At 40.9% G+C, this 27,514-nt stretch overlaps 2 protein-coding genes across 11 annotated transcripts in view; one reads left to right on the top strand and one right to left on the bottom strand.

Annotated features, from left to right (window-relative positions):
* Positions 1 to 27,514, top strand: part of LOC138825890 (prolyl 4-hydroxylase subunit alpha-1) — a 138,785-nt gene that overhangs the window by 30,759 nt on the left and 80,512 nt on the right. The gene's annotated exons all lie outside the window — the stretch shown is intronic.
* Positions 837 to 27,514, bottom strand: Nudt13 (nudix hydrolase 13). Of its 2 annotated transcripts, XM_070020553.1 has the most exons (11): positions 27,350 to 27,514; positions 27,186 to 27,226; positions 22,575 to 22,669; positions 20,420 to 20,512; positions 15,119 to 15,258; positions 10,355 to 10,489; positions 8,838 to 8,944; positions 7,221 to 7,346; positions 6,966 to 7,077; positions 6,047 to 6,201; positions 837 to 2,282 (listed from the first exon to the last, which is right to left on the bottom strand). In XM_070020553.1, exons 4-11 carry the CDS (start codon positions 20,500 to 20,502, stop codon positions 2,082 to 2,084), a joined length of 1,059 nt encoding a protein of 352 aa, XP_069876654.1. In that variant the 5' UTR covers positions 20,503 to 20,512; positions 22,575 to 22,669; positions 27,186 to 27,226; positions 27,350 to 27,514; the 3' UTR covers positions 837 to 2,081. The 2 variants fall into 2 exon arrangements, with proteins under 2 accessions (XP_069876654.1, XP_069876653.1); XM_070020552.1 differs by lacking the exon at positions 22,575 to 22,669 and having other exon boundaries at positions 27,350 to 27,510.

The raw sequence follows: 27,514 nt of genomic DNA, 5'->3' as shown, positions 1-27,514 counted from the left end.
TTTCTTCTCCATGGTTCACTCCAGGTAAAGGCAAACTGCCAACCTAACAACAATCAAGTCCTACAACATAATAGCCCTCAACAGTTCAAGAGGAAGGCACCTGGATTTTCCCAAAACAGTGATGGTTTGGCAGCAGCAAAGACAGTAGCGCCCTTTGAGATTGAAAGGCAATTTAGAGCTTCAATTTTTCTAATTCTAGAATCTTGTTTTGCTTAGTCCTATGGGAGTCTTAATTTGTGAATAAATCTAGGATCTCTGGGGCTTATATCTTAATTACTAATTAATGCCTAAAATCATCTAAAGATAGTACTTCTGCATATTGTCTCAGTTGTGCCAATTTGGAACCTAGACTTAAAGATTTGATTGTCACTCCGAAAAAGAGATCTTTTTTGTCATCACACCACCCCCTAATACTCTTTCTTTCTTTCTTTCTTTCTTTCTTTCTTTCTTTCTTTCTTTCTTTCTTTCTTTCTTTCTTTCTTTCTTTCTTTTTTGTCGGTCGTGGGGCTTGAACTCTGGGCCTGGGCACTGTCCCTCAGCTCTTCAGCTCAAAGCTAGCGCTCTACCACTTGAGCCACAGTGCCACTTCTGGCTTTTTCTGTTTATGTGGTGCTGAGGAATTGGACCCAGGTCTTTGTGCATGGGAGGCAAGCATTCTACCACTGAGCTACCTTCCTAGCCCCCAATCTCACTTTCTAAAATTTCCTGGATTCATAGGACAGAAAGAAAAATCTGAACAGAAAGTGTAGACAGTCCCCCAGACAGGTCTCCTTCCTTAAGACTGGTATAGGATGGCAGGAGAAGTGGTACAAGTTTAGGGAAATACAGATGGCAAAGTGATAGTCTTTTACATGGGTCACAAACTGAGCAAATAATAGAGCTGAGAACACAAAATAATCTTTTTGGTTTTTTTTTATTGTTCTTTTGGATACTACTGGAGTTTTTGGATGATAGTCCTTACGCAAATACAGATGGCAAAGTGATAGTCTTTTACATGGGTCACAAACTGAGCAAATAATAGAGCTGAGAACACAAAATAATCTTTTTGGTTTTTTTTTATTGTTCTTTTGGATACTACTGGAGTTTTTGGATGATAGTCCTTACGCCTGCTAGTTAGGCACTCTGCCACATCAACAGAACCTCACTGCCTCCCATTTACTGCAAGAGCATTTTGAGGAAGACTCAAACTCCCTCTTTCTTCATCCCTTCAGACAACTTAAAGAAAAACTTTGGGGATGTAGCTCAGGGGCAGAGCACTTGCATAGCATGCATAAGGCTCTGGATTCCATTCCCAACACTAGAGGAAAAAAAATCAACAAAAAATTCTCTTATTTAACTACTAGGTACAAGAACATACCTGTTCACAAATTAAAATGTTACAATATTTTTCCTGGTTTTGTAACTGATTAGTGGCTTCAGGTTGGTTATCTATTTTCCATGTGAAGATAAACATCTTAACCGTAATTACTCCAGGCATGTTTTGGTGGTTAATAAACAGCATTAACAAGAGACAAACCAGATGTTTGCTTCTAAGGTCTTGGAGAAAGTGGATTACGAAGGGCATACATTGAAACTAATCTCCACTCTTACTCTGATTTTGATGGTTGACACAGTAAACAGCTTTTTCTCTTTAGCTTTTTTGTTGCTGTTTTGTTTTCTTACTATGTAACCTTGGCTGGCCTGGAACTAGAAACCAACAGGGCCTCCCAAGTGCTGGGATTATAGGTATGTACCATCACATCTAGTTTTTTTTTGTTTTGCTTAAAGAGGAAGTTCTTGCTATGTTGCCCATGTTGGTCCCAAACTCCTGGGCTCAAGCACTCTTCATACCCAGCTTTCCAAGTAGCTGTGACTACAGGTGCATGCTACCATACCTGACTTATACTGCCATTCTTACTGCATGTTCATAGGAATGTCTTATGCTGGCATTGCTGACAGAGGTATCTTTCCTTGAGTTTACCTTCACCACTGCCTAATTATGAGATTGGCCTGCTGCTGCTTTTTACCTCTCCTTTACAAAGGACCTCTGAAGGTGTGCCCTTCAGCCATACCCAGGAAGAATCTAGACATCCTGATCTGGGCTAAGCAGGTAGGGAAGAACAGTCCTGTTTTTCCACCCATTCCTTAATCAGGTGGTGGGCAATGGCTAACTTAGGGGGCAAAGAGAATGGGGAAGTCTTGTTCTGTTGCTGAATATAGGGGCCCTCTCCCCTCAGTGCTGTGACCACCTCATCATGACTGAACCAGGCAGCTGCCTCCAGTTCTCTCAAGTTCACCTGGATCTAAAAGACATAAAGAACAAAAGAATGTAAGGTTAGGAACTATAAAAATTTAAGTATTAAAGCCAAATATGGGAAAATGGCTACTATAACTAGGCAGCCTTAGAATATACTTGGTGCCAGGCACTGGTGGCTCCCACCTATAATCCTAGCTACTCAGGAGGCAGAGATCTAAGAATCATAGTTCAAATGCAGGAAAGGCTGTGAGAGTCTTTCTTTTCTTTTCTTGCAGTTCAGTGGCTCAGTTTCAATTTTGTACTTTTATAAAACTATAAGACTTTTATCTCCAATTAACCACCAGAAAACGAAGTGGAGCTGTGGCCCAAAGTGGTAGAGTGCTAGCCTTGAGGGAAAGAGCTCAGGAACAACGCCCCGGTCCTGAGTTCAAGTCCCATGACTGACAAAAAAAAAAGAAAGAAAAAAATATATATAACATGTAGCATCTACAGGCAAGGTGAAAATCTGTTCTAGATATTGCCCAGAAACAAAAGAGAGGGCCTGGGAAGTTGGCTCAGTGGTAGAGTGCTTGCCTTGTACGCATGAGACCCTGGGTTTGATTCCTCAGCACCACATAAGCAGAAAAGGCCAGAAGTGGGGCTGTGGCTCAAGTGGTAGAGTGCTAGCCTTGAGCTGAAGAGCTGAGGGACAGCGCGCAGGCCCATAGTTCAGGCCTCACAACCGACAAAAAACAAAAAAAAGGTAAGGGAATTAGGCACATTGATTTTTTTTTTTAAAATTCTGTAAGTATAGGCCACGGGTGTAGCTTAGTAGTACCACATATACTTATGCATGTGACCAGGGTTCAATCCCCAATATCAAAGGGGCAAAAATATCTGGAAGTATAAATACTAACATTTTAAGATGGATAAATTATACTCATTTTTCTTTGTGACTCTGTTTATCATAACATTTAAAAATATTACTCTTTGGGGCTGGGAAGGTGGTGGCTCAGTGGTAGAGCACTTGCCTTGCATGCCTGAGGCCCTGGGTTCAATTCCTCAGCACCACATAAGCAAAAAGAAAAAAGTCGGAAGTGCTGTGGCTCAAGTGATAGAGCGCTAGCCTTAAACTGAAGAGCTGAGGGACAGCGCCCAAGCCCAGAGTTCAGGCCCCACGACAGGACCCCCCCCCCCAAAAAAAATGTTACTCTTTGTTTATTGTTATTCTTTGGTCAGAGTTAATGATGGTCAAATGATAATCTCTCCTTCGCAAGGAGCAAAGTAATGCAAACTGGCCACAGAGAGCTTAAAAGTGATTCAATATTTAAGTCATCACTGGATGCTAGTAGCTCACAGTCTTACTATTTTGAAAACTGAGAATGGAAGGATTGCATTTCAAAGCTAGTTTGGGCATAAAAATTCACAAGATCACAGTAGTGGGCACAGTAGTCTATGCTTATTACCCTAAGCTACATGGGAAATAGATTGAGAGGATTGCAGTACCAGGCCAGCCTGGACAGAGAAGCCTACAAGACTCTTATCTCCACAGAGGGAGAACACATTAGCCTGTGATCCCAGGAACAATGGCAAGGCTAAAAGTAGGCTACTTACAGCCCAGACATTGTGGGAAGTGAGAACTTATCTCAAAAATAATCAGTGAAACCAGGCTGGAAGCATAGCTTAGTAATTTCAAGCCAGTATGGCAAATGTGAGGCCCTAGTATTACAAAGAAGGAAAACAATTAAAAATCATAGAATAGACTTTGGCATGCGATGACCACAGCTATCCATCAGAGATCCTACAGATTAACAAGATGAGGCTAGGAAAAGACAACATCAAAGTCCTTTTCAACTAAAATTCCTGTAATTTTTTTTATTACTAGTCCCCAGTATCCTGATCTTGAGCTCTAAAACCAATCCCAAAGCCAGTCATTAAATTTGGTATATGTGGTCAGTATGGTGGCTCACACCTGTAATTCTAGCTCATAGGGAGAATATCAAGATTTGAGGACCGGGAGGCAGAAAGAGAGATGTCTACCTCAACCAGTAACTTGGTTTTGGTTTTTATTTTGGGTCCCGTCGTGGGCCTGAACTCTGAGCCTGGGCGCTGCCCCTCAGCTCTTCAGCTCAAGGCTAGCGCTCTACCACTTGAGCCACAGCACCACTTCCAGCTTGTTTTTTTGCTTTTGGGTGCTGAGGAATCGAACCCAAGGCCTCAAGCATGCAAGGCAAGCGCTTTACCACAGAGCCACCTTCCCAGCCCTCAACCAATAACTTGGATGTCATGTTGTGCCTGTCATCCCAGTTACATGGAAGTGTAAATAGGATTTGGGCATACATGTGAGACTCTGTCCCCCAAAAAGCTGAGGGTGTGGCTCAAGTGGTAGAGTGCCTAACAAACACAAGGCCCTGAGTTCAAACCACAGTATTATAAAAATAAAAACAAAAGGCAATTGATAAACATATATACTTACTCTATGTAAGGTAATATTACCAGCTGAAGGGGTAAGATAAATTGTCTCATATAAATACTGTAGAGACAACTGAATATTCACATACAAAAAATGAAATTGGACTCCATCACACCAAAGATCAATTCAAAGTATATTAAAGACAGTGTAAAACTTGAAACCATAAACCTCTTAGAAGCAAAAATAAGGATTAAGCTGATTTTTTTAGCTATGACACCAAAACACAGGCTACAAACATAAAAATAGACAAGATTACACCAAAGAAAAAGCTTCTGCCTACATAAGGAAATAAAATGAAAAAGTGCTCTATGAAAAGAGAGAAAATATTTGCAGACCATAAATCTGATGAGGGATTAATATCCAAACTTTTACCTGACTATCTAAGAAACTACCCCAATTTAAAAATGTGCAAGGGGCTAAAAATAGGGCTTGCTTAGTATTCATGAGGTCTTGGTTCAACCCCCAACACTACAGGAAAAAAGAATGGACAAAATACCTGGATATTTCTCTAAAGAAATGAAAGGATCATTGGTTTTTTAAAAGTTCAACATCTTAATCATGAGGGAAATGTAAAGTGAAACCACAAAACCTGAACGGCTGTTATCAAAAAACGAAGCAGATGAAGCCAGTCATTGTGCATACCTGTAATCCCAGCATTTGGGAGGCTGAGACAGCATTATCACCAGTTTGAGACTAGGACTACATAGTGTGAGTTCAAGGCCAGCCTGGGCTACATAGAAAGATCTTGAACAAGAACAGAAAACAAAGGACAGCAGATGCTGGCAGAGATGTGGGGGAAAGGAGGCTCATCTTCAAATAACCACCAAAAAGCCAGAGGTTAAGTAGTAGATTTCGATCTTTGAGCGGAAAGCTAGTGGACAGCACTCAGGCCCTGAGTTCAAGTCTCAGTACCACACACACACACTAAATAAATAAATAAATAAATAAAAATCCAACTTTACAAATACATTAAGATTTGCTCAAAGGATAGATAGGTTTTAAGATAACTGTTCTTATCAAAAGAAGGGATGAAAACAGATGGTTCACCTGTACATACTTATCTCCAAACTCATTTAGCAGTATACATATTAATGTATACAGCCTTTTTATGTTAATTAGACCTCAATAAAAAGTGGTTAAAAAGAAATTGAAACTGTCTCATGACTGAGATATGTGCCAGCTTCCTGGTGATTTGTTTACTAGATTGCAGATTCCTTGGAATAAATCATATCTTCTACATCTCTGTGTAATCTAGACAATGCTGTATACTAGAAGAGTGCTCAAAAACTACTTGCTGACCAGCAGATTGGATAAAGCAAAGGAAATAGTCAAAACATAATAAAAACATAGGAACCTACTTCTGTGTGCCCTGGTTTCACAGTTGCATGACAAGCAATCATGAGAGAGCTATTAGGAAAGGGCCAGTGCTGGGATGCAGAGTACTGGAGGCTTTCCAACTCCAGTCCCACCTCTTCTGCAACTTCGCGACGGACAGCATCTTCTATACACTCACCTGCAAGCAAATTAAATCAGGACAGCCGTGGTGCAGAAAGTTTATATATCACACTGTATCAAAGTAGCTCATTTGTGAAGGAGTATAAAACGGGCTCTGAAGTCTCAATGAAATGCTTTTGAAAGTGCCCTAAATCTAGCCTTTCCAACAATAGGATGCAGGTCTGAAGTTTGATATTGGACTGCAGTGCAAAGCCTACTAGATTAATTCTAATGTAAGTATAGCAGTGGGTGAAGCTACTGCTGCCTTCAGCTTTAGAACAAGTCTCCTTTTCATTGTTAGTAAGCCTTACCACAACAGATGAAGAACCAAAGCCCTACAAATAAATATGAAGTTCTAGTTAATATTCTGCATACTGAAATATTTAGGGAGGAGTCTTCTAAAGTTTGTAACCTATACATCAAAAAATAAGATAAACTGACCAGCAACACATGTAATAAAGTTAATGTAGAAAAAAATTGTAGTTAAGTGGTAGGACTGTTCCATCTATACTGTGTGTGAGAATGTGTCTAATTTAATACTAGAAAGTTTTAATGCTAGAAGGCAAGATAGGAAAGAATGCCTGAGCACTATGACGGAACAAGTACCTACTATTAAATAGGCTTTTTTTTTTTTTTTTGGTCGGTCGTGGAGCTTGAACTCTGGGCTTAGGCGCTGTCCCTCCGCTCTTCATCTCAAGGCAAGCGCTCTACCACTTGAGCCACAGCACCACTTTAAATAGGGTTTCTGTTCTCCATGATCACCTGTTTATCCCCTAAACTTACCTATATCACAAAAACCTGCCAGGGCAGAATATAATCCCTTGGGAAAGGAACTCTGGCGAGCAAGCAGACATCGAGACCCATCTGACACAAGAATGATCACCACAGGAGCCATCTAGGAAAGGAGAATGAAAACTGAGACACTGGCACTTGGGTCCTGTTAACAAGCAGAAAGAATGGGTAATTGGGGAAGCCTTTTGATTGTACAGGTCTTCTTCCCCAGGACAGAGACTTGTGTTTTCTTAAAGCACTGTTTACCTGTGGATAATAGATGATCTTATTAGAAGGGCACACACGCTTGCTGCCGGCCATATTCTTCTTGGTGGGCTGCCCACTTCTGCTGCAGAACTGATGATTGTCATGCCAACGGAGAAGAGCCTGAGCCTAGAAATGCAAAGATGGCTCTCACTTCATTTAGAGAAAATAGGTTCATCCATAATGGTACTGGGCCTAGTATCTTGAATAACTTCTAGGGAAATGCCAGCCCTTTTCCAGCTTACTTACTTTAAGTGGTTATTAACATATTCCCCTAGCACCAGAAATCTAAAAAGGAATCATGTTACTTGTTTCTTTTTCATTTCTGAGATTGGCTTTTTTTGTGCTGTCATGCACAAATTAGGCAAATGTTCTAACACTGAGCAACATCCTCATTCTGAAGAAAGCATTTTAAAATATGAGTTGATTAAAACAAAATATGTAAAGTAAAAGATTTATGATCCAGCATAAAAAAAACATTTGCCTTAGAGCAAATGTGCATATCTTACAGTATTCGTCTTTAGTGAAGCAGGAATTATTTGGGGGAGGGAGAGAGGGCAGGGAAAAGTGTTTAGAGGTTTCTCTTTAATTTAAAATCACAACATCATAGCAGGGACCAGGCATAATAGTCCATACCAGTTGGCAGAGACAAGATCATGGTTCTTAGCCAGCCCAAGCATAAATCAGCAAGATCCTCTTTATTAAGCAATCTAAAAGCAAAAGGCTTGGGGGTGTGGCTCAAGTGTTGGAGAACTTAGGAAGCATATAAGGCCCTGAGTTCAGTCCACAAAACCACCACCAAAAAAGAAAAGCAAAAAAAAAAAAAAAACAAGCAAAATCTAAATTTGCAAGGACAAGGCATTAAAGCAATGTAAAATTAGTTTTCATACAATAGCTATGATTTATGTCATGGTGTGGGTCATTGTAAATGTTTATGAGACTGCAAGATCCTATTGCCATAGAACTGCATGTTTTTTTGTTTTTTGTTTTTTGTTTTTTTGCCAGTCCTAAGGCTTGAACCCAGGACCTGGGCACTATCCTTGAGCTTCTTTTGCTCAACACTATCACCCTACCACTTGAGCCACAGTGCCACTTCTGGCTTTTTCTGCTTATGAGGAATCAAATCCAGGGCTTCATGCATACAAGGCAAGCACTCTACCACTAAGCCACCTTCCCAGCCCAGAACTTCATGTTCTTTTGAGAAAACAGTAGCTCTACCAAAAGCAAGGCTAGAACAAAGAAGAATAAGCAATCTTCCTACAGCATATTGTCCCACAAAGGTTTATAGGAAGGACTGTGGTCTACAGAAGACGAAATCAAGGGCTGGGAAGGTGGCTCAGTGGTAGCGTGCTTGCCTTGCATGCATAAGGCCCTAGGTTTGATTCCTCAGCACCACATAAGCAGAAAAAGCCAGTAGTGGAGCTGTGTCTCAAGTGGTGAGCGCTAGCCTTGAGCTGAAGAGCTGAGGGACCACACCCAGGCCCAGAGTTCAGGCCCCACAACTGACAAAAAAAAAAAAGACAAAATCAAATGTCAATAATGTCATGAAATCAAATGCTTGGGCTTAACTATATACATATTTTATTAAACTCCTTACAGAAATGAGAAATAAGACTCTACCGTGAATAGCAAGGAGGAATCCATTGAATTCAGCTTAAATAAAGCCTTCCTCAGTTCAACAAAAGACCCTCTGAGCTCTGTCTCCATTTCAGGTTTTGGTATGGAGGCTAGAAAATTAAAAATAGAATGAAACTAAACAAATGTCAGATTTTGCCTCTGAGCCTATCTCTAGTCCCAAACTTACCTACTAAGACTCAACTGGGATATGGAAAGAACACAGATTCTTGCACAGCACCCGGGGCTTACACCTCTAATCTAAGCTAATCAGGAGGCTGAGATATGGAGGAACAAGGTTTGAAACCAACCTGAGCAGAAAAGTTCATGAGGTTCCAGCTCCAAGAAAATCATCAAAAAGCAGTGCTAGACTGGACATTGAGGAAAATGAACTAAGAAACTCAAAGGCAGCGATCGGAGGGAGGGAATGAGAGGGAAAAAGGGAACAGCTTAAACTAAGCAAAAGGAAAGAAATGTAGATATCACCTGATGTGGAAGAAATAGTTGTATTGTCAAAGCTCAGAATTCACAAACATTATAGACCATGATAATGACAATTTGCAAGGTTAAAATATGTTTGTGACTTTAAATATCACTATTCCACAATACTGTGAAATATATGTAATCACCTAATCTCAATAAAAAATCATTAAACAAAAAAAGCAGCGCTGGAGGCATAGCTTAAGTGCTAGTGGTACACTTCCAGATGAGTAAGAGCCAAGTGAGTGCATAGGCCCCAAGTTCAAATCACAGTGCTTAAAACAAAATACCTTAAAAAAAAAAAAAAAAAACACAACAAAAAACAAGTTCCCAAGTGTCTACCCAAAGATTCTAAGGAAGCAAACATGAAATGAGGCCCAGACTTTTTTTTTTAAATAAGCACCAGGTCATTTTTAGGCCATTTTGGGTAACAGCATAAGGTTTCTCAAGATCTTTAGGACAACAAGCTGATTTGTACTAGCCACAGACTTCTTAGAAAAGAGATGAAATGGGATCTCTAAGCTAGCTAAACCTCATTGCAGCATCATGACATTTATACCCAAACCTTGGAGAGAAGGAAAGCATGACAGGACCCATGAACCTAAGCAAAGTGGTTCCCAAATGCAGACCTTAGAACCTTCTGTATTGATAAGAGAAATGATGCCATAATTTTCCTTCCTTCCTTCCTCCTTCCTTTCTTTCCTTCTTTCTATTTTTTTTTTGTTGTTGTTGTTGGTCATGGGGCTTGAATTCTGGGTTTGGGTGCTGTCCCTTAGCTCTTCAGCTCAAGGTGAGTACTCTACCACTTGAGCCACAGCACCATTTCCAGTTTTCTGGTGGTTAATTGGAGGTAAGAGTCTCAAGGATGTTTCTGCCCAGGCTGGTTTTGAACCATGATCCTCAGATCTCAGCCTCCTGAGTAGCTAGGATTACAGGCGTGAGCCACAGAGGCCCAACAGTTGGATTTTCTTAAAAGTGCTATTATATGAAATCCCAAAATCTATAATTACTGAGAAGTGCCCATTATGAATAATATTATGTACCATACATGGAAGATGAGCTATTCAGACCGAGGTCCAGAGCAAACCAAGCTTCATGCTGATCAGAACATCCAATCAGCACAGAATCTTCTATTACTTGTGCATCCTGTCCAAACTTACCCAGGAGACTTTCCAACTCTAGGAAAAAGAAAACAGGATTTCAATAACACCATCACTGCCATACTTTGAGGAAATAGTACAGTTTTGCTTATACAGCTGTCCCTCAGCTTCTGTGGAATAATCATTACAGAACACTCTAGATACCAAAATATTCAGATACTCAAATTCCTTATGAATGTAAATAAACTATTACTTTACCTACACGAACAGTAATATCATGCTACGTTGTTTAGGGAATAAAGACAAGAATAAAAGTCTATTCATATTTAGTACAGATGTCATTTTTCCCCATTATTTTTGATCCATAGTTGAACCCAAGGATATGGAGGCCAACTGTACTTGGCTTAAAGTAACTTCCCTGTAGCTTACTTTACTGTAGTAACTGTGTAGTTTTGGTCTAATCACTTAGACTCGCTTGGTCTTTGCTTTTTTTTTTTTTCTTTAACTTTTTCACTTTCATTTAAAGGCTCTGATAATGAGTTTATACATGTCATTACATTTTATTTGCCATATAATAGCCACCTATTTCCAAGTAGAGGGACATAAGATGTAGTACAATAATCATTTTAATATTAGTAATTTTAATAATTCTGAATTCTTTCTCTAAAAAGATTTGGCTAAAATACAAAACATCCTTTGAAGCCAGGAGCTAGTGTAGCTCAGAAGTGCTGAGCTCTAAGGGTCAGGACCCCTACATTCAAGCCCCAGGACAGGCACAAATACACATACACAAAATCCTTTTAACAAAACTAGCAATGATAGGCTGGGAAGGTGGCTCAGTGGTAGAGTGCTTGCCTTCTATGCATAAGGCCCTGGGTTCAATTCCTCAGCACCACATAAGCAGAAAAAAAAGTCGGAAGTGGCACTGTGGCTCAAATAGTAGTGTGCTAGCCTTGAGCTGAAGAGCTGAGGGATAGCGCCCAGGCCCAGAATCCAGGCCCTACAACCAACCAAAAAAAAAACTAGCAATGAAACTTTAGGCGCTTACAAAAGATGTCTCCTGGAGGAGAAGAAATCAATTCATTCCCTTTGGCAGAGAAACTCAAGCTGAGTGAGATAAACTATTATAAGCTAGGAAGGAGCATCATGTGGCTAAAAAAGAACAGTTCCTGACAAGGACTTCCTCATGCCAAGCTCACAACCACCTAATGATGACTCATACTATAGGGAAAAACAAATAAATAAAAAATATGCTCTTGGCCTGGGAAGGTGGCTCAGTGGTAGAGCGCTTGCCTTGCATGCTCGAGGCCCTGAGTTTGATTCCTCAGCACCACATAAGCAAAAAGAAAAAAGCCGGAAGTGGCGCTGTGGCTCAAGTGGTAGAGCGCTAGCCTTGAGCTGAAGAGCTGAGGGACAGCGCCCAGGCCCAGAGTTCAGGCCCCACTACCGGACCCCCCCCCCCAAAAAAAAATGCTCTTTCTTTAGAAGTAATGACAGGAGAGATGATGCTTACAAATGGTCCTCTTTCTGAAGTTTATGAAACAGGTAGAGGTCATAAATGGGATATGTTAAATGTCCCTTTATTTTCAATACCATCTTCAACTGTAAACCCAAATCTACCAGCCTGAGAACTGTAATTCACTCAGACTGTAATTTGCTCATTGCTACCATACGAGGCTTCCAGTAGCACTTAGATACAAAGACTTAACTCTTCCTAATTGGGACAAGCCAAGGCAGAGGCTCTGCTTAGGTCACTTAATACACTTCTGTTTCCAGAAGCCACTGGTGGGACTGCCTTCAGGTGAAGGACTACATATTTGTGCTGGTTTGTTGGTAGCCTATGAAGAATGAACATGTTTCTCAGGTATGGGCTCAGACTTCAATTTGATGGCACCTGGAGCAGACTCTACCTATATCACCAAAACATTTGAATTTACCTTGCTTATTTTCTAGTGGGGATTTTGCCTTCTTTCTTTTTAATTTCTTTACCTTTTGTCACAGTGACATCTTCATTCTCATCAAAGTCAGAATCATCCTCAGAATCTTCACCTTTTGGGGACAAAAATAGTCTTCATACTTGACATCTCAGAAAAGACATCATGTGTGGTGGTTCCACTTTTGGTTGGTTCAGTTGATGCCAGCCAGAATAATGTAAAGATTCTCTCCAATGTGTTGATGAGCTTCACCTAAATCAACAGTGTCAGTATGATCTTCAAACCATGATTCCTTTATCATTTCCTGTGATTCTGTCTTGATATCATTAATACTGTTCTATCACAGAGCAGATTCCTCTGTTGAACTGTCACAGCTTTAGGCACTTCTTTTTCTTTTCCCTTGAACACCAAGGTCATCATTTTCCACCATTATCTTGTCCAAATCTAAACCATCACTGACAATGCTGCAATTAGATATACGAGGAAGCTTACTCGTTTTTCTATTGTTGCCATGGCTTTCAATACTTTTGTCTGGAGACTTGTGCACATGATTGGTGACTGGCAGTTCCTTGATACAAAGATATAGCAACCTCTAAGCCTCTCTGAGCGATCTTGTTTTCCAAAGCAGCCCCCTTTTTTTAGTTTTAGTTTTGTTTGTTTTTTCTCTTGCAGTAAGATGTCTTCTTTCTGGAAATTATTCATGAGCTTTGGGTTGTCTCCTTTTAACTCCTTTGATACTGGATATCTTGTTTAAAGGTACAGGCGCAGACACAAAATCATCATCTCTGGTCATCAGGCTATGAGTAATTGACTAGTTTCTTGTTTCACACTGGGCACACATCATTGTCTATTTAAGAATGGAGATCTGAGCTGGCTGGGCATTGGTGGCTCACACCTGTAATCCTAAACTACTCAGAGGCTGAGAAGCCAATTTAGGTAGAAACCACCAAAAGCAAGCCAGAAGTGGAGCAGTGGCTCAAGCCTTGAGTTAACTCAGTGCCCAGACCCTGAGTTAAAATCTCTCTCTCTCTCTCTCTTACACACACACACACACACGCGCACACACACACACACACACACACACACACACACACGAATGGAAATCTGCAACTCTAGGTAGATGACAACAGTGATAGTTTTTTATTCCAGCCTAAAAATAGACATTATTCTCCCTGCCCTGGTGCTGGTAGTTGTGCAGTCACCAGCAGTCAGGCCTCTGCTTTTTTTTTTTCTTTTCTTATTTTTTTTTTTTTTTGCAAGGGTGGGGGGGTCCGGTCGTGGGGTCTGAACTCTGTCTGGGCCTGGGCGCTGTCCCTCAGTCTTCAGCTCAAGGCTAGCGCTCTACCACTTGAGCCACAGCACCACTTCCGGCTTTTTTCTTTTTGCTTATGTGGTCCTGAGGAATTGAACCCAAGCCCTCATGCATGGAAAGCAAGCGCTCTACCACTGAGCCACCTTCCCAGCCCAACTCTGCTTTCTTATCAGATATCAAAGAAGGAATTCTGTGTATCTGTGATTACTCTGATTGTTTGATAGACTTAACGTAAGTCTTGTTCATAATATACATGATAGTTAATTTGTAAGGGCATTGAAAAAGAGAAGTATTACACTTAAAATACTAGAGACAAGTCTAGCTCTATAATTAGCTTCTAGAATGTGTTGCTTTGGTAAACCAGAGTGGAATACTCACTTGAGATCCTGGTCTGTGAAAAGGAATTGCTATGTAGAGAAAAAGCCTGTGCATCAAGGACTCATTTATTTGCTCATTATACAATATAATATTGCTAAATCTCTACATGATGTTTTCATTTTCTAACGAAGTTCTTGTATTCTTCTGCATTACTGGAAACTTCCCGTCCAAGTACTCCAACATGTGACCCATGAAGAAATTCACCGGCAGAGGATTTAGAAGTTAGTATATGGTGACTAACTGTACTTACATATCAATATAAAACTGAAAGCTAATATTTGAATGTCAAATTCCAGCTTGTAGTACTAGCCAAAGGAGATTGAGGCCAAGAGGACCCATCTCAAAATAAATAAATAGCAAGTCCCAATGACTTAGACCAATAATTATATAAACTAGGAAGTCCTCAAATTAATTTATTGTAAATTTTAATACCCTAGTAAAAATTAAATTAGGATACAAATCTTACACTATGTAACTGCAACTTCACTAAGGCCCAAGTTGGCAAATTTTCTCTATAAAGGGATACTAATTTTGTTAATTCTTGTGAGTAATCCAGTGTTGGTTAAAATCACCCAACTGTCATTGAAGAGACAATATAAACCAATAAGTAGGGCTGTGTGCCAATAGTTTTTTGTTTTTTTTTCCCCAGTCCTGGGGCTTGACCTCAGGGCCTGGGCACTGTCCCTGAGTTCTCTTGCTCAAGGCTAGCACGCTACCACTTGAGCCACAGTGCCACTTTTGGCTTTTTCTGTTTCTGTGGTACTGAGGAATGGAACCCAGGGCTTCATGCATGCTAGACAAGCACTCTACTACTAAGCCACATTCCCACCTGCCAATAAAAATTTTATTTACAAACCAGGCAGCCAAATCCAGTTTAGATAGCAATTTTACTGATGGGGCAACTATGGTTCATACAGTACTAAACTTAATTGGCAGAAGCAATTATTAGTTTGAGACTCAGAAGCTGAGAAATCTGAGAAAACTAGACTCTAAGGTTCAAAGATATTTGGGGGAGATTCAATATGGTCAGGATTTAGCTTGTGGGCACAGGCTGAGGTGGCCACCTGTATGCTCTGAGCTTACCTAATAGGCTAAGCCGGGGGACCAGGTATTGATGTTCTGCTGTCCGAAGTAAAGGCGCCAGGCTATGGAAGAGGTAAAATGCTCCTGTCTGCTGGGCTTTTTTGCAAGCATCATCATCTTCCTTCAGTTCAAATAAATACCTATATTTGGGAAAATATTAGTTCATAAGACCAGGCTTAGTTATTTGGATACACTCATTTTTTGAGAATTCTCCTGCATCCTTCTTCCAGTATAGTTAATTCCTTTATCTATTTACATCTTAATTGTTCCAAAAAAGGATTTGAGGTGGCTTCAGGCCTTTGTTCATTCCCCCTTCTACTACACAGCTTGCCCATAGTTGTGTATTTAAGTCTGTTCCCTTCCCTGAAAGACTATAATCTTGAACTCTGGGTCTGGGCGCCATCCCTCAGCTCTTCAGCTCAATGCTAGCACTCTACCACTTGAAGCTACAGCGCCACTTCCGGTTTTCTGGTGGTTTATTGGAGATAGGAGTCTCACGGTCTTTCCTGCCCGGGCTGGCTTTGAACCGCGATTCTCAGATCTCAGCCTCCTGAGTAGCTAGGATTACAGGCATGAGCCACCAGTGCCTGGCTGACTATGACCTTCTTTAGGGCAGCATCTGCCTTTCCAACCTCTGCATGTCAGTCGTGGCTCAATTCAATAAACATTTATTGATGGGGTTGGGAAGGTGGCTGAAGTGGTAGAGCGCTCGCCTTAAGCTCAAGAGCTGAGGAACAGCACCCAGACTCAGAGTTCAAGCCCTATGGCCGACAAAAAATAAATAAAAAATTTATCGACTTGAACTTCAAGGGTGGTAAATATTGAACTTCAAGGTATTTTGCCAATACTACACTATTAGGCAAGAAATTACAGGTAGTGGAGTGAAAGAAAAACAAGTATAATGACGAAAACATCAGACAGATAGCCTAGGGATGGAGGCACTCTTCATGAGTGCAGAGTTCATGGCACACCTTCAGTAGCTCTTAGTCAATCCAGGAGCGATAACTACCACCCTTATCTATCAGGACTGAAAGGGATCATTGATCACATAGGCTGACCAAGTTAAAATAATAAAGGTAAGTTGGCGGTGGCTCACACCTGTAGTCCTAGCTATTCTGGAGACCGAGATTTGAGGATTGCAGTTCAAAGCCAGCCTGGGCAGGAAACTGAGGTTTTTATCTCCAATTAACCACCAGAAAACAGGAAGTGGTGCTGTGGCTCAAGTGGTACAGTGCTCGCCTTGAGCTGAAGAGCTGAGTGTCAGCATGCAGGCCTAGAATTCAAGCCCCATTAATAACCATTTGACCTATCAAAACCCTAAAACAGCTGGGTTGAAATCCTAGCTACTCAGGAGGCTGAGATCTGAGGATCATGATTCAAAGCCAACCTGGACAGAAAAATCCCCATGAGACTCTTATCTCCAATTAACCATCAGAAAACCAGAAGTGGTGCTGTGCCTCTACGTGGCAGATCACTAGCGTTGAACAAGAGCTCAGGGACAGTGCTTAGGGCCTGAGTTCAAGCCCCATATTCGACCAAAAAAAAAAAAAACAAAACCCTACCAGAATACCTGGGTTAAGGTCTTAAACCCAGGGCCTCATCTGAACTGACAATGAGATCCCCAAGTCCTTTACCCTCTCCCTCAATGAGGAATTTTTTTTCTCCCTTTAGTTATAATAGCATGGAACCAAAATTTTCAAGGATAAAAATATTTAGATGATTTTTAAACTTTGGCAATATTTTTATTATTATAACAGGAAGAATAGCAATTCTTAAAATAAAGTCAGGCAATATAAATTGTATATACCAATCTTTGAACTCAGGGCCTGGGTGCTCTCTGAGCTTTTTTATTCAAGGCTAGTGCTCCACCACTTGAGACACATCTCCACTTTTAGTGGTTAATTGCAGATAAGAATCTTATAGACTTCCTGCTGGGGTGGCTTTGACTTCAGATCTCAGCCTCCTGAGTAACTAGTATTATAGGCATGAGCCACCAGCACCTGACTATCAATAATCTTTTTTTTTTTTTTTAATGTTTGAGTCCGGTGATGGAACCTGAACTCTGGGCCTGGGCACTGTCCCTCGGCTCTTCAGCTCAAGGCTAGCACTCTACCACTTGAGCCACAGCACCACTTCTGGCTTTTTTCTTTTTGCTTATGTGATGCTGAGGAATTGAACCCAGGGCCTCATGCATGCAAGGCAAGTGCTCTACCACTGAGACACCTTCCCAGCCCCAATAATAAATTTTTTAAAAACAAAAAAATCACTAACAATGCCTCTAAGCAGAAATAATCACCATTTACAGTTAAAGTTCTCCAAGTTATCATCTTATGTGTCATCAGTTGTGTCATACCTAGGTATATTTATATGCCTATGTAATACAGTGTATATATAGTATATGTTTAGAATAAGCCAAGCTTCTGCCTTTGTGACCTTTTTTCCTTAAACATTTTTACATCATAAAATATTAGTTGAAGCTGGGTGCTGGTGGCTCACTCCTGTTATCCTAGCTACTCAGGAGGCTGAGATCTGAGAATCGTGGTTCAAAGCCAGCCCGGGAAGGAAAGACCGTGAGACTCTGATCTTCAATAAACCACTAGAAAACCGGAAGTGGCGCTGTAGCATTCAATCCCAGAGTTCAAGCCCCACAACCAACAATAAAAAAAATATATATATATATATATATATTAGTTGATAGACTTATGATTTTGATTCATTTCAAATATGCTTAATCAGTTTAGATACTTTTAGACTCTGTAATGTTATTATTGTTCTTAGAGTCTCAAGCTGAGAAGCACAGCAATCTAAATGTCCAATAATAGCGGGACGTCGTTGGGGCTGGGAAGGTGGTTCAGTGGTAGAGCGCTTGCGTTGCATGCATGAGACCCTGAGTTCGATTCCTCAGCACCACATGAGCAAAAACAAAAAAGCTGGAAGTGGCGCTATGGCTCAAGTGGTAGAGTGCTAGCCTTGAGCTGAAGAGCTGAGGGACAGTGCCCAGGCCCCACGACCGGACCAAAAAAAAAAAAAAAAATAGCGGGACATCGGTGGCTCACTCTTATCTCCAGTAAACCACCAGAAAACCAGAAGTGGCCCTGTGGCTCAAGCAGTAGAGCGCTCATCGCCTTGAGCTGAAGAGCGCAAGGACAGCGCCCAGGCCCAGAGTTCAAGCCCCACGACAGACAGACAAACAAAAATAATAAATGTCCAATAATATCTTAAACAAATTCTGCAATTCAGTTGTTGGTTCACTCTTGCTCAGGAAGGATTTTATGATAATGACCCTGTGCATTTTGGTCTGAACACTTAAGATTGGGAGTCTTTCTGCTTGGGAAGCCTGGTTGTGTATCTAGACTCCTCTAAGGATTACATTTGCATCTGGAAGTTTTTCTGGGGATGACTCGTCCAGGATTACCACACTCTTTATTCCTTGTGTTGAGAGTTCCTAGGCCACACTAGACATGTTACAAATGTAAACTAAATCTGAGAGCAGGCTAGTGATTTCACATTTACAGATTTCATATTTCTTCAGGCTAACACACAGCTCTTTATCGTCTTCCTATGCTCTTGTAATTTTATTTTCTTCTACCTTTCACTGAAGTTTGTTTCTTTTAGGGGAGGGAAGGTTTAGCAATTATCCACATTACTTTTTTTTTTTTTTTGGCTGGTCGTGGGGCCTGAACTCTTTGCCTGGGCGCTGTCCCTCAGCTCTTCAGCTCAAGGCTAGCGCTCTACCCCTTGAGCCACAGTGCCACTTCCAGCTTTTTCTGCTTATGTGGTGCTGAGGAATTGAACCCAGGGCTTCATGCATACAAGGCAAGCAAGTACTCTGCCACTGAGCCACCTTCCCAGGCCTTCCACATTACTTTTAAGAAACTTCATGAAACTATTCGATATAGTTTTTTAATATAGTTTTTTTATGTGTTTATTGTTCTACTTAATTTAATTTCTCCTTTACTATTCATTCATTTAACAATATTTCAGTGTCTACTATGTTCTAGGTACTATTCACTATTTAGGCAGTAAAGATACTTATAGTGGAAAAGACAGTCTTATCTCTGGGTTGAGAATGTGGCTTAGTGGTAGCATGCCTAGCATGCATGAAGCCCTGGGTTCAATTCCTTAGTACCACATAAATAGAAAAAGCCAGAAGTGGCTCTGTGGCTCATAGTGATAGAGCGCTAGCCTTCGACTCAGAGACAGAGCCCAGACCCTGAGTTGAAGACCCAGGACTGGCAAAAAGAAAAGTCTTATCTCTACTGGCAGCATAGTAGGGCTTGAACTAAGGTCCTTCTGTTTTCTAGGCAAGCATGGTACTGCTTGAACCATAATCCCAGTTCTTCTTACTTTGGTTATTTTTCAGATAGTATCTTATGCTTTGCCCAATGCTGACCTCAAATTTCCAGCCTCCTATGTTGGCTTCCCACATAGCTGAGATTATAGGCATGAACTACCTACCACACTAAACTTTTTTTTGAGACAGATCTTCACTAACTTTTGTTGCCCCTTGGGCTTCTCTCTCTACCTCCCAAATAGCTTAAATAACAGGTATAAGCTACCCTGCCAAGTCTGATGAAGCTTTATTTAAATAGAACTTAAGTCAAATTTTTTATTTAAAGTTTTATTCAAGTAGAATTTGTATTCAAGAATGTTACATTGGGCTGGGAAGGTGGCTCAGTGGTAGAGCGCTTGCCTTGCATCCATGAGGCCCTGGGTTCAATTCCTCAGCACCACATAAGCAAAATGAAAAAAGCTGGAAGTGGCACTGTGGCTGAAGGGGTAGAGTGCTAGCCTTGAGCTGAAGAGCTGAGGGACAGCGCCCAGGCCCAGAGTTCAGGCCCCACAACCAGACCCAAAAGAGAAAAAAAAAGAATGTTACATTATAGGTATTTTAGGTATTATTGGAAAGAAGTTTGTTTAGAAATTTTTCAATTTAAATTTCAGTTGAAAAAAATTCATTCCAAAAGAACATTATCATGGACAATTTTTTTTTTTAATTTTTATTATGGGGCTTGAACTCAGTGCCAGGGCACTGTTGCTGAGCTTTTTCATTTTGAGCTATAGTGCCACTTCTGGTTTCCTGGTTAATTGGAGATAGGAGTCTCAGAGACTTTCCTGCCCTGTCTGGGTCTGAACTGCAGTCCTCAGATCTCAGCCTCCTGAGTAGCTAGGATTACAGGCATGAGCCACCAGCACCTAGCTAATGGGCAATTTTATCATAGATCTTCAATGCTCAATAGGGGATTTAATTTTTTAAAAAACTAAATAGAATAATTAGAGCTCAGGTTGGTCAGAACTCACCGTGTCTTTGTGACATAGCTTGACAGTAGCCTATAGCACCAAAAAGATTTTCTCTTGAAAGCAATTCTACAGTATAAAGACATTGTCAGGTCCCTGAAAGAAAGAGGAGTATAAAAAAAAAAGATTTATACTATGCATTTTAAAGTAATGAGTCACTAAGAAAATTATATTTTAAGTCAGGATAAAATCACTTTGCAATACTAAGGAAAGGGAAACTAAATAGGAGTCAGATGATCTGGCTTCTACCACTAACTAACTATAAATATCAAATTCTCCATACTGCTTCCTTAATCTACAAAACTGAAACCTGTTCCATTAAGCTAGTAGATTGTGAGAATAAGCTAACATTAAAAATATATATATAGGGCTGGGAAGATGGCTCAGTGGTAGAACACTTGCCTTGCATGCCTGAGGCCCTGGGTTCGATTCCTCTGCACCACATAAGCAAAAAGAAAAAAGCCGGAAGTTGCGCTGTGGCTCAAGTGGTAGAGCGCTAGCCTTGAGTTGAAGAGCTGAGGGACAGCGCCCAGGCCCAGAGTTCAGGCCCCACGACCGGACCCAAAAAAAAAAAAAAAGTTAAAAAAAAAAATAAAAATATATATATAGGGCTGGGAAGGTGGCCCAGTGGTAGAGCGCTTGCCTTGCATGCCTGAGGCCCTGGGTTCGATTCCTCAGTACCACATTAAGCAAAAAGAAAAAAAAGCCGGAAGTGGCGCTGTGGCTCAAGTGGTAGAGCGCTAACCTTGAGGAGCTGAAGAGCTGAGGGACAGCGCCCAGGCCCAGAGTTCAGGCCCCAAGACCGGACCCAAAAAAAGAAAAAAAAAAAATATATATATATATATATATATGCTCCACCTTCATGTAGTCGAGCTATTGGGAGGTGACTGCAAAGCCAAGGCCTACATCTCTGTTATGTCTATGCTCTTTCCTCCTCTCTTCTTCCCCCCTCCCTCCTCATTTAAACTCAGGGCTTTGCACTTGCAAGGCAGGCTACTCTTCTGCCCTAATGTATCTGAACAACTGATGTTTCCCTTCTCCATCCTCTCCATCCCAAGGGGTCATTCAAACTCATAAAACTCCATGGAGTCATTACAAATAGTCTGGACCTTCCCGCATGCATGGGGGGAAAAATCACCCTCTGCACTGGATTATTTGTGAGTGAGAAATAAACTTCTACCCGTTTTTTTTTGGGGGGTGTTGCTCAGTTCTAGAGCACTTACCTAGCATACACAAAGCCCTAGGCTCCATTCCCAGCACTGCAGACATAAAATAATAATTAAAAAGAAAATTTCTATCATATTAAGATACAGAAATCTTTTTTTTTTGGGGGGGGGCAAGGAGTAGAGCTAGAGGTCAAACCCAGGGCCTTAATACATGCTAAGCATATACTCTGCAACTGCACTGTAACCCCTCGCCACATTAACCGCTGAACTCTTACCTGTTATAACAGCTAGCATTATCCTAAGAGACCAAGTAACAAGTGTGGGATATCTCCAAAGTAATGAGTGTCAGGTCTCAAGAATTCATAAAAAAATCGCCGGGTGCCAGTGGCTCACACCTATAATCCTAGCTACTCAAGGGGGCTGAGATCTGAGGATCACAGTTCAAAGCTAGCCCAGGTAGAAAAGTCCGTGAAAGTCTTATCTCCAATAAACCACCAGACAACCGAAAGTGGCGCTGTAGTTCAAGAGGTAGAGCGCTCGCCTTGAGCTGAAGAGCGCAGGGACAGTGCTCAGGCCCAGAGTTCAAGCCCCACGACCAACCAAAAAAAAAAAAAAAAAAAAAGGCAGCTATGTAAATTCACATTAATCCAAGATCTTTTCTTTTTGCAGCTCAGTGGAAGAGGAAAAACAATGCTGTATTTGAAAATCCAGTTTGTAGAAGATGGTTCCTTTTGTTTTTTGCTTTCTTTTTATGGTGCTAGAGATTGAACCCAAGGCTTCATCCATCCTAGGCACTCTACTACTGAGCTATATCTTCAGCCCAGTGGCTCCTTTTAAATTGTATATCATTATTTCCTTCCCCATTCAAAATACCTTTCACATTAGTAGTCAAACTGTCAAATTCCACTGAAATTAATGAGAAAACCAGTAGTTAAATAATGAACCATCTTTTTAACTATGCCAAAGAGAAGGAAGCTTTAATATTGACCTACCAAGGAACAGCTGAAGTTTAGACCTACTTCTTGGTTGCATAATTATGAGTCATTGGTGACTAATCCTTGCAGAGTTTTGGCTACAATCTTATGTCCTAGGCAAGGGTAAAATATATTTAGCAAATGAGAGTCCACAAAATACCTATTGAGTACTGACATTATGCAAGATCTCTTAAGAAATTAAAAAAATATAAAAGATGAAAATCCCTGTCCCCATGGAATTGCAGGAGGAGAAAGGAAATGATTTTCACAAAAAACAGTCTGGCTATATGGGTTTTAATAATCCCAAGGACTTATGTGAAATAAGTTAAAAATGTTTTACAGTTAATTTTCCTAGCTCATATACAATTCAGGAAAAGTAAACATATCTATGCTGGGGTTTGAGCTCTACCACTGAGCCATTCCTCCAGCCCTGTTATAGGCTAGTTATTTTGGAGATAGGGCCTCACTTCCTGCCCAGCTCTTGATGCTAGTCCTGGGGCTTGAACTTGAGGCCTGGGTACTGTGCCTGAGTTTATTTGCTCAAGGCTGGTATTTTACCACTTAAGACACAGCACCACTTCTGGATTTTTTTGTTTATGTGGTACTGAGGAATCAAACTAAGGGTTTCTTGCATGCTAGGTAAGCACTCTTACCACTAAGCCACATTCCCAACCCAAGACATTCCTTTAGTAATTTTCAGTTATACTAGTCACCATGTGGTACACTATGTCTCCAGAACTTATATATCCTAAATGAAACTTTGTACCATTTAAGCAACATCTCTCCTTTGCCACCTAGTCTTTTTTTTTTTAATTTGATATATTCTGATTAAAATTCTCTGTCACTATACATACTTTTCACTGTATTATAACATTCTTGTATATCCTTTCTTTCCTAAGATAAATTCCTGGAAATGGAATTGTTATGTGAAAGGGATGATATTTAACATTTTAAAATATTTTTTTGCCAGTACGTTTTTTTTGTTTTGTTTTTTGTTGGTCATAGGGCTTGAACTCTGGGCATGAGCGCTGTCCTTGCGCTCTTCAGCTCAAGGCAAGTGCTCTACCGCTTGAGCTACAGCACCGCTTCCGGTTTTTTGATTGGTTTATTGGAGATTAGAAAAAAAAAATAATAAGAGCCAGGCACTGGTGGGTCAATACTAGCTACTCAGGCAGCTGAGATCTGAGGATTGTGGTTCAAAGCCAGCCCAGGAAGGAAAGTCCCCATGAGACTTTTTTTTTTTTTTTTTTGTCGGTCGTGGGGCTTGAACTCTGGGCCTGGGCGCTGTCCCTCAGCTCTTCAGCTCAAGGCGAGCACTCTACCACTTGAGCTACAGTGCCACTTCCGGTTTTCTAGTGGTTTATTGGAGATAGGAGTCTCACGGTCTTTCCTGCCCGGGCTGGCTTTGAACCGCGATTCTCAGATCTCAGCCTCCTGAGTAGCTAGGATTACAGGCGTGAGCCACCGGTGCCCGGCTCCCATGAGACTCTTATCTCCAATTAACCACCAGAAAACCACCTGGAGTTCAAGCCCCATGATTGACACCAAAAAAAAAAAAAGAAAGAAAAAAGAATAAGTCTTAAACTGGTCACTGATAGTTTATTCTTTAATCCTAGCTGTTAAGAAGGCTGAGACCTGGAGGATTAAAGTTTGAGGCCAGCCTAGACAAAAAAGTCCATGAGAGGGCTGGGAAGGTGGTTCAGTGGTAGAGTGCTTGCCTTGCATGCATGAGACCCTGGGTTCGATTCCTCAGCGCCACATAAGCAAAAAGAAAAAAGCCGGAAGTGGTGCTGTAGCTCAAGTAGTAGAGCTGAATAGCTCTAGCCTTGAGCTGAATAGCTGAGGGATAGCGCCCAGGCCCAGAGTTCAGGCACCCACGACTGGACCCAAAAAAAAAAAAAAAAAAAAGTCCAGGAGACTCTTATCTCCATTTAACAAGAAAATGGCCAGAAGAATGGAGGTATGGCTCAAGTGATAGTGCAACAACTATGAGCAACAATGATGAGAGCTTGAGGTCCTTTGTTCAAGCCCTAATATTAAAACCAATAAAAAGGAAGTAGAAGAACAAATCTAAAATGTCTTAACAACAATAAAAAAATGACAAGTAGCTGGGTGCCAGTGGCACATGCCTGTAACCCTAGCTACTCAGGATGCTAAGATCTCAGGATCACAGTTCAAAGCCAGCCCAGGCAGGAAAGTCTGTGAAACTGCTATCTCTAATTAACTACGAAAAAGCCGGAAGTGGAGCTGTGGCCCAAGTCGTAGAGCACTAGGCTTAAGCAAAAACTCTCTAGGACAGTGCCCAGGTCCTGATTTCAAGCTCCAGGACCAGCACACACACACAAAAGACAAGTATGCAAGGTGAAGGAGCTAATAAGTAGCTTGATTTAATTCTATAATGTATCATGTATGAAAACAAATTGTACATCATAAATATACAACTTTTGTCAACTATACTTTAAGCTGGAGGGGGAAAATCAAGTTATATTTGGTAGCTAATTTATATATATATATATATATATATATATATATAAAGACAGGGGCTGGGAAGGTGGCTCAGTGGTAGAGCACTTGCCTTGCATGCCTGAGGCCCTGGGTTCGATTCCTCAGCACCACATAGCAGAAAAAGCTGGAAGTGGCACTGTGGCTCAAGTGGTAGAGCGCTAGCCTTGAGCTGAAGAGCTGAGGGATAGCGCCCAGGCCCAGAGTTCAGGCCCCACGACTAGACCCCACAAAAAAAAAAAAAAAAAGACATATGGAAGTGGCACTGTGTGCTAGCCTTGAGCACATAGAGGCTCAGGGACAGTGCCCAGGCCATGAGTTCAAGACCCAGGACTGGCAAAAAAAGATGTACATATATATTCCAATATGCAGAAATTAGTTATGCATTTATATGTTTCAAATGACTAGAAGTACAAATACAAAAGTAACCAGTGACTAATTTGAGAGAAATATAAAGATTGAAAAAAGTACTTATTTTTACTTTAATAATTTCTATACTTAAAAATTTAACTGTTAGCCAGGTGCTGGTGGTGCCTGTAATCCTAGCTACTCAGGAGGCTAAGATCTGAGGAGCATGGTTCAAAGCCAGCATGGCAGGAAAGTCTGTGAGGTTCTTATTTCCAATTAATCACACAAAAAACTGGAGTGGGTCTGTGGCTGAAGTGGTAGTGTTAGCCTTGAGCATAAAGAAGCTCAGGGATAGCACCGAGGTCCACAGTTCAAGCTTCAGGACAGGTTAAAAAAACTATATACAATATATTCACTTTATGATATAAGCAAGTAGTTGGGCACCAGTGGCTCATCCCTGTAATCCTAGCTACTCAGATTTGAGAATAGTGGTTCAAAGCCAGCCTGGGGGTGGGGCATGGGGGGTGAAGTACATGAGATTCTTATCTCTAATTAATCACTAAAAAATCCAGAAGTGGAACTGTGGCTCAAGTGCTATAGTACTAGCCTTGAGCAAAAAAGCTCAGGGATAGCACCTAAGCCCTGAGTTCAAGCCCCAGATCTAAAAAGAGATATAAGCAAGTAAATTAGGTATTGTAGTGCATACCATCCCAGCTTAGGTAGAAGGATCTTGAGTTTGAGACCAGCCCAGGCTACATAGCAAGAAAAAGAAAAGAAAAAAAAAAAACTAGCTGTTGTGGCTCATGCTTGTAATCCCAGCTATGAGAGGCAGAGATTGGGAGCATCATGGTTTGAAGCTAGGTAAAGCAAAAGTTATGGAAACACTGCTTCAGCCAGCACCTGGGTGTGGTGACATCCTATCATCTCAGCTATGTGGGAGGCATAAATTGGAAGATCATGGTCCAGGCTGGTCCAGGGAGAATACATGATCCTATTCCTAAAATAACTAGTTCCTAGGACTAATAAGAATATTAATAAGAATATTTCTAAGCCATTGCTCCCAGAAACACCTCACTATATTCTCTGTGAGCCAAAGGGTATTCCTTTGTAAGTTTCTCAGATCTGGGGAACTATAGCAACTATTTGATTTAGTTGTAAGTACTAACTAATCTGTGTGGCTCACTATTTGGCTGCCCAGTTGCTGTTGCTACTAAATTAACCATAGCAAATTGTGAGTTATGGTCACCTGCTGACTCAGGAGTTGGTGGACAGAGGGGTATTTATGTTGTTTTCTCAAGTAAAAAGCCTGATAGAAATGAAAGGTAATATTTTTACCAAAAACTAAGAATGATGAGGCAACCTACTTAAGATTAAGTTTTTCTCTGAACCCTCTGTAATAAATGTTTCATACTCATTTCTTATCCTGTTCATCTTTCCAGAAGGATTCATTTACAAAGCACAAAAGCATGACAGTAATGCTCCAGTCTTTGTGAGAACTTTCCCTGCAAAGAGGCCTGGCTCTTATGTGTAGGGAGTGCCCTTTTGAGAGAGTCTCTCTCTCCATGACTGTGACCTTAAAGGGACATGGAACTATGCAAAGCTGAGCAACTGCTAGGAAATAGACCTTAAGGTTTCAGTGACTTTCCTTATATGAAAAACGTTTGCTTTTTCCAAAAGATTCTTATTTTCCTCCCTTAATTAAAAAAAAAATTAAGGCAAAAGTTAGTAAAATACATTTTTCTAAGCAACTCTCAAAAAAACATATCAGAAAATGATTACCTTTAGTTAATGAGATAGCTCCACAAGTTGAAAACTGATTTCTGGAAGAGAGAAGAGAGATGAAGCTAAAATTGTAAAATGCTGTTACCTAGTTCTGATTATACCTCCCTTTAACGCCCTCCCTAACTCAGAATGAAAACAGGTTTCTGTTTTACTCTGCTCACACTGAAATCTTTTAGGGAAGCCTTTCTTGGATTCAAGAATCAGCAGAAACCAGGAAACCCCAAACTTTCAAGTTCAAAATGTTTCTCTTCCCCAAGGGACCATTGCTGCTTCTGCCACACCTCCCAGAATCCTCACAAAGATGCACTCTGGGAAATGTAATTTAC

This window comes from Dipodomys merriami, unplaced genomic scaffold, assembly GCF_024711535.1.
Source record: "Dipodomys merriami isolate MVZ:Mamm:240054 unplaced genomic scaffold, mDipMer1.0.p SCAF_14, whole genome shotgun sequence".
NCBI classification, from domain to species: Eukaryota; Metazoa; Chordata; class Mammalia; order Rodentia; family Heteromyidae; genus Dipodomys; species Dipodomys merriami.
Note: the sequence above shows the minus strand (reverse complement) of the source record. Positions and strands in the feature narration are given on the sequence as shown.

What these genes read in the sequence shown, in the direction of transcription:
- Nudt13 (XM_070020553.1), bottom strand. Translation starts at nt 20,502, where the DNA reads ATGTCTTTATACTGTAGAATTGCTTTCAAGAGAAAATCTTTTTGGTGC. An exon ending in CCCCCGGCTTAGCCTATTAG is followed by an intron (nt 10,490 to 15,118) that starts GTAAGCTCAGAG and finishes TCTTTTTCCTAG; the next exon opens with AGTTGGAAAGTCTCCTGGGT. An exon ending in AGATCATCTATTATCCACAG is followed by an intron (nt 7,078 to 7,220) that starts GTAAACAGTGCT and finishes CTCCTTTCCTAG; the next exon opens with ATGGCTCCTGTGGTGATCAT.